The sequence below is a fragment of the Pteropus vampyrus genome, unplaced genomic scaffold (assembly GCF_000151845.1).
Source record: "Pteropus vampyrus isolate Shadow unplaced genomic scaffold, Pvam_2.0 Scaffold256, whole genome shotgun sequence".
NCBI classification, from domain to species: Eukaryota; Metazoa; Chordata; class Mammalia; order Chiroptera; family Pteropodidae; genus Pteropus; species Pteropus vampyrus.
In genome coordinates this window covers 841,995-848,376 of record NW_011889037.1, presented here as the reverse complement: position 1 = coordinate 848,376, position 6,382 = coordinate 841,995, and the positions used below count along the sequence as shown (strand labels likewise).

Below are 6,382 nucleotides of genomic sequence, written 5' to 3'. Positions count from 1 at the left end.
GGGGAGCAGAACTGAGCCCAGGAGCACATGGCAGCCCCTGGCAGGGGTCTCCTGCTTCCAGAGCACCCAGCCCTTCCGGAGCCTTCCGTGCTGGCCTTGGCTGTCAGACCCGCTGCTTCCTAGTGATGGGCTGCAGCACTGGGGCCCAGGGCGCACTCCCTTCGCTGTGGGGGCCTCTGTCTGCACCCTGGAGGCCTTGAGCCGCCCCAGCTCAGGTCAGGCTGAACCAACCGCATCTGTCTGCCCATCTGGGCCAAGGAGGGAGAGTTGACCCCCACCGCTTGCCAAAGCCTCGGCTTTGTGGAGAGCTTCTGGAGGGCCCCTGGGGGCAGGCAGGAGGCTGAGGCTGGTCTGCAGCCCCCATTGTTAGCGCTCAGCTCCGGAGGCAAGGCTCCTGTTGTGCCCACCCACCCTGTGTCTGGGCCAAGGCTGGCATAGAGGGACCCACAGGGTGGCCGGGTGAGGATGTATAGCTGGGCAAACATTCAGCCTGGGTGTGCCTGGCCCAAGCAGGTCCGGGCCCGAGCCCAGAGAGTGAGCCAACAGCGGGCTCTGCTCAGTTCGGGCCGGGTCTCACTCTGGACCCAACCTCTGCTGTGCCAGCTGCAGTGGGGCCAGGGGCACTTGCTGGGCTCAGGGATGTGGGCATGGGGTCCCAGGCAGTGGCACCAACAATAATCACGAAATGACTTTAAAATCCTGCTCTCCTCGATTACGCGTCTGCCGTCGGACATTTGAATCAACCTTGGCACCTGGCACCTTGGGGGCTGGTGTGGAACACCCTGTCTCACACAGGGCCTGGTGGAGAGCAGGGCGCCTGGGTCCTCGCGTGGCTCCGTGGGCGTATACTGTCCCCTACCTGAGCATGGGCTGGGCTGAGGGACTGGGGCCAGATGGTGCTGCCCCTTTAGCTTCAGCCTGGAGGACGCGCGGCCGGGCAGCAGATCCAGCTCCAGGCGGGGGCGCAAAGCTGCAGGCGGGCCTAGAGGGCCCACCGCCCAGGGGTGGCTGGTCAGGCAGCAGCACAGGCAGCAGCTGACAGGCACAGCCGTGGATGGGGACCACTAACTCACACTCACCAGGTGTAGCTGCCCTCCCTTCTCTGGGGAGGAAATATCCCAATGCTCTGTGCCCTCCAGACCTTGATCTGGACCTCCCAGGTGCCCGAACTGAAGCCACAACCCTCAGCCAGGCCTCCCTGGTTCCTCTGGAAATGGAGACACCTCCAACGTGGGAGATGCATGAGCCTGGACGAGCTGCCCCAACTGCCCTCTGTCCCCTGCCATGGTCTCTCTCCTGAGATGCCCAGGCAGCTCCAGAGAGAACCTCAGCTTAGTGTACCCTGGCCCCAACCTGCTGTGTCCATGTCCCCAGGGCCGCTTCTGGGCCACTGCAAATCATGCTGGCTGGCGTGGCCATGGGGGACAGGGCTGCCAACCCTGTAAGCCATGTCAGGGAGGTGGGGAAAAAGCCAACATTCCTCCCCAGGGGCCGTGAAGGGCTGTGCCTTCGCCCTGCCTGGTCCTGTTTAGGTTCAGAGCCAGGTGGGCAGGTAGAAGGACAAAGCAGAGGTCTGTGGGGCAGGGAGGGGGCTCTGTAGCTCCCAGGGGTCTGTGGCCAGTGGCGCCTCAGCCCAGGGCACCTCCAATCTCAGGCATCCTGGCTCCCCTGGGGACACCCTGAGGACCTGTGGGAGGCCTGCAGGTGGTATGCGGGGCTGGCGGTGGCAGTTAGGACATCCAGGCAGACACAGGACAGAACCTTTATTGCTGAGCGCAGATGCCCGCCAGGCGGGAGGCCGCAGGAGGGCAGGGCGCATCGATGCCGCCGCTGCACCCACAGTGGGGATGGGCCTGGGGGTGAGCCCTGCCCCACATCCCTCAGGCAGGAAGTTGGAGGCATGTCCTCGGTGGGAGGGTAAGGACCCAGGGGTGGGGAGGTGGGGGTGCAGAGGGGCCTGCTGGGCAGGGGCCCAGCCCGAGGGAGAGGGTGAGGCCCTGGGCACGCACTGGTCAGGGAAGGCTGAGAGGCAGGAGGGTGGAGGGGAGGCCCTGGGGCCCCGGGGGTGGCTTGGTGGCAGGCGGCGCCTCCTTCCTCTCCGGGGACAGGGCTGAGGTAGGCAGGCTGGCCCCTGGGCCTCACAGCCGCGGTTTGATGTGCAGAGATTTGCCTGTTCCAAGAAGGGCAAAGGTCAGGCGCCAGGAGCCCTGCCCACGAGGACCACCCCACTCCCAAGCTTCCTGATCTGGACAGAGCTGTTAGAAATGGGAGAACAGCTTTGGACAGGTTGTCCTGGGGTCCGACCATCCAGTGAGATGCGGGCCTGGCCTGGAGCTGAGAAGAAGGTAGGGGAAGTGGCCTTCAGGCTGGGTGTCCCCCGGGCAGCAGGAGGTCCCAGGCAGGAGCCACTGCAGTCTGCAGGCGGCGCTGTGAATAGCAGGTGCAGGGCAGCACGCAGACACAGCGCATGCTCTCACCTGGGAAAGGATGCTGAATGCACACAGGTGCCATACCACACCCTTGAGGGAGAAGCCCAGGCACGTGCCGGCAGCTGGAGGGGTGGTGGCAAGGGACACCGAGGCCCCTGTGCAGGCAAAAGGACTGCCGCCCGTGTCAGGAAGGAGCAAGGGGCCAGAGGACAGTTACGTCCTGGAGGCGCCTGCACTTGCGAAGCCTCCACCTATGAAGCCAACTCACGGGCCGTGTCCCCACTGACCAGATGCCTCTGTGAGGCTGCCCACAGGCGGGGCACTGTCCACGTGCCCCTGCGAGCCCACCTCTCCTCCTGGGTCCCCCTCAGGGCTGAGGACCCCAGTCACCTGCTCAGCCAAGCCAGAGCCTGGAAGTCAGGCCCCACTCGCCTCGGTGCCTACCGGGTGCTGCAGGGGCAGGTGGCCCTCCCCGGGGCCCTGCTCCGTCCCCCTAAGGAAGGCTGGCAGGGCCGCCAGGCCAGGGGAGGTCTTTGCAGCCTCCCTGGACCTCGCCCACCCTGCTTGCCTCCTCCGATGCTGGGGTGGCTGCTGGGTTCCTGATCTTACAAAAAATAAAAGAAAGGAACAAAAGAAGTGGCTGCTTCGGGGTCCCCCCGCGCCCACCCAGACAGAGAGCTGGTGCCCCCGTCCTGGGTGGGCGGGTGCGGGGCCTGGCCACAGCTTCATGCCGCCTGGGCCTGCGCGGCCAGCGTCGAGCGTGCTCGGCGGAGCTGTTAGGGCTGCGGCAAGCAGCCTCCATCAGCGTTACGACCGTGAAATATGACAATAAAATGAAAGCCGTATGGTCGCAAATTTGCAGCCTGCCGAGCTGCGTGGGGTTTATCGTCACTCAAACGCGCGCAGAGCTGTAAAGTGTTTACAGAAAGGGTCGTTTGCAGCCATAAAATCCTCTTTTCTCTCCTAAACAAGGCTGAGTGGAGCCATTTACCGAGCCCCAAATGTTCATCGGGGACAGGGAGCATCTGTTCTCTCCAGGAGTGCTCGCTGATCTTCCAGAACAAATTAACAGAAATGGGTGCTTCCTAATTAAATCAGCCCTCGGCTGGGGGGTCGTGCGGGCGGCGGCCCGCCCGTGGGCACAGGTGCACACCTGCCAGCCAGAGACGGCACAGCAGCGCCTGGCCACGCTGGGCTCTGCGGAACCATCCGGGCCCCGCCTGGAGACTGTGACCCAGTGGGTCTGAGGTGGGACGGAGCTGGGCTCTGGGGGCCGGCTGCCTACCTGAGTCCTTGGTGGGGGTGCTCCTGGGGCTCCGGGCTCCGGACTGGGCACCCGGGCTGGGTGAGGAGTGCAGGGAGATGAAGGAAGGCAGCTGGGAGAGGCTGCCCGAGCCTGTCGCCACCGAGGCGGCCTCCTCCTGGAGCGACAGCTCCTCCTGGTCCGAGGACAGAGAGGGGGATGGGGGGGAGGCAGAGGCGGAGGAGGGGGCCTTCGATGACAAGGGACCGGCTGAAGCTGCGGCTGATGCCTGTGGGGAGGAGGGAAGGGAGGCCAGGCCAGTAGCCGCAGAGGTGGGAGAGCTGGGCATCTGCCTGGGGGGGCGCTGGGCAGCTGAAGACTTCCTGCAGAAAGGGAGGCGAGCAGGAGTGTGAGCGGCGCAGCCCCGGGCAGGGCAGGGTCTGGAGGGGCCTGCCCAGCAGCAAGGCTCCAGGCCCCTCCGCACCCCTTCCTGCCCCAGCAGCCGCCAGCAGCAGCAGCCAGGTCCAACGCTGGCCCTTGGGCCCAAGGACAGGCCGGTGACATCACAGGACCGGTGAGTCCTGGCACCGCACCACACCACCCTCCTCGTCCACACGGGTCCCCACACTCAGGGGGCAGGTAAGCGCGATGTGTGGCCGCAGCCACAAGCGTCAGCCGGGAGGGGATCCTGCCCTTGCCGGGAGGATGGAGTAAGCGGCTAAGCAGGGCGGGGCTGCCCGCACTGGCTGGTCCAGCCAGGGACACCCTTGGCTCTGTCCAGCCTGAGGTCCTGGGGTGGGGTACCTCTGGAGGTCACTCGATTCTCAACTTTGAACCAAGGTTTCTTTTCGGGTCTGAAGCCCAGAGAGCTGGGTGGGGGTAGGAGCTCCCCCAGAGGGTCTTGAGTATCCCCCAGAGGGCAAGGCTGCTGCGCCATCACCTGGGCCCGTGGCCGGCAGAGGCCTTGCTCCTGGGGCGCACGTCGCTGGGCTCCGGTGTGGGGGGTGCGGCTGCTCGCCGGCCGAGGCGCTTCTGGCTGCGGTGGAGCAGCTGGCACTGGGCGCCCCGGGGGCAGACGCCCCTGCGAGAGAAGTCAGGGCACAGCAGCGTGTGCTTCTTCTTACACTGTGGGGGAGAAGGCACAGCTGGGCGAGGCCTCCCACTGTGTGGGGTGGCTGGCTTGCTCTGCCTGGGGTCAGGGACAAGGTCAGGGCCGAGGCTTCCTGTGGGCAGGCTGCGGCCCTCAGGCCAGAACAACCCCACCTGGCCTGCGTCCCGTCCCCATCATCCATAGGATGTGCCCTGAGCAACCCAAGGGGGTGAGGGCAGTGCCCCTCAGAGACTGAGGGCATGCCTGGGGGTCCTGCCAGGCCGAGTAGGGGCTCCTGGGGTGCTAAGCTCTCCTCTTGACCGCAGCTCACCCATGCTGGTGGAAGACGGGCTGCGGGAAGGGTTGGGGTGGGTGAGACTGGGGGGCTAGAGGTCTGGCGGACCTCAGGCCTCAAGCCCGGGAGTGGCGGGTCGGCCGAGGCCACCGCACACCCGATCCACCACACCTGTTGCAGCGGCTAATTATACCCGCAGGGGGCGTGCCACGCGGCAGGTGCACGGGAGACTGAAGCCGCTGCTCCTGCCTTTCCGCAGCCCGCCCGCCCCTGGTGGGAGCTGCAGGCCCTGCTGTGTGCCCCCTTCCAATGGAGGATGCCCTGTTCCCACCCCCTGCAGCTGGCTTGGTGGGCAGAGGACCAGGCAAAAGAGGGCCGAGTGTCACACGCCCAGGCACCCTGTCGCTCACGCTGGCCCAGGCGACAGGCGGCCGGGGACACACTGGGGAGACACAGACGTGGGCAACCAGTTTAACAGCAGCCGCAGCGCCCACCCAGTCGGGTGCACCCCCACGCAGCACTGGGCGTGCGACAGCGGCCCAGACGTGCTCCCCACCTGCCACCTCCCTCCTGGACTCTGTCCTCGGGGCCTCGGATCGTGGCCCCGCTCTCAGCAGCCAGGACCAAGAGCCTGGCCGAGGACCTCAGGGAGCGTGCACCCGTCCTGAGCAGGATCTGGGCACTGGTCCCATTCTTGTCCCCACACCTGGCCCCTGGCTGTCACCAAGGGACTAGAAGCCCCTCTCGCTGGTGTCTGGGAGCAGGCTGGAGCTGGCAGGCCCCTCAACACCAAGTGCACCCCATGCCAGCTGGTCCCTGCAGCAGGCCAGACCCTTTGCCGCCAGTGGAAGGCAGGCCAGGCTCGCTCGCTCACGCCTTCCTTCCATCGGGAACCGGAGCCCCTTCTGCACAGGGCCCGGCTGGTGACAGTGTCCTGAAACCCAGCGGCTCCAACCTCGTGGGCCCACGCCGAGAGCGGCAGACCTGCGGAGGCACCGAGGCACCAGGGCGGGGTCCTCTGAGGAAGGAGGGCGGCTTGGGCAGGTGGCGGGGTCAGGAAGGACCTCTGGTGAAGAGGGCCCAGCAGCCGACAAGAGCAGACCCACTGCCCGCAGATGCTCCGACAGCCAGCCCTGGGCGGGCAGCACGCAGAGATGCTGGGGCGCGGGGGCCTAAGCGGTCCGCGCCCGGCCACGGAGGCTGAGCCAGCTGGCACGCAGTGCGACGCTCCGAGGAGACGGACTGGGCAGGAAAGGGAGACGGCGAAAGGCACGTTTGTGTCTCCTCTTTGATGACGTGTCGCAGTTTATGACGTGCGGGGGCAC

At 66.3% G+C, this 6,382-nt stretch overlaps 1 protein-coding gene across 1 annotated transcript in view; it reads right to left on the bottom strand.

Moving 5' to 3' along the window:
- Window positions 1–1,748: 1,748 nt before the first annotated feature.
- The window catches only part of ZC3H3 (zinc finger CCCH-type containing 3), a 69,183-nt gene continuing 64,549 nt past the window's right edge, over window positions 1,749–6,382 (bottom strand). The window contains exons 10-13 of the mRNA XM_023520288.1: window positions 5,094–5,113; window positions 4,613–4,957; window positions 3,715–4,055; window positions 1,749–2,170 (exon numbers count right to left, since the gene is read on the bottom strand). Of these exons, the coding sequence (XP_023376056.1) occupies window positions 2,139–2,170; window positions 3,715–4,055; window positions 4,613–4,957; window positions 5,094–5,113 (738 nt within the window). The 3' untranslated portion in view covers window positions 1,749–2,138. The remainder of the gene's footprint in view (window positions 2,171–3,714; window positions 4,056–4,612; window positions 4,958–5,093; window positions 5,114–6,382) is intronic.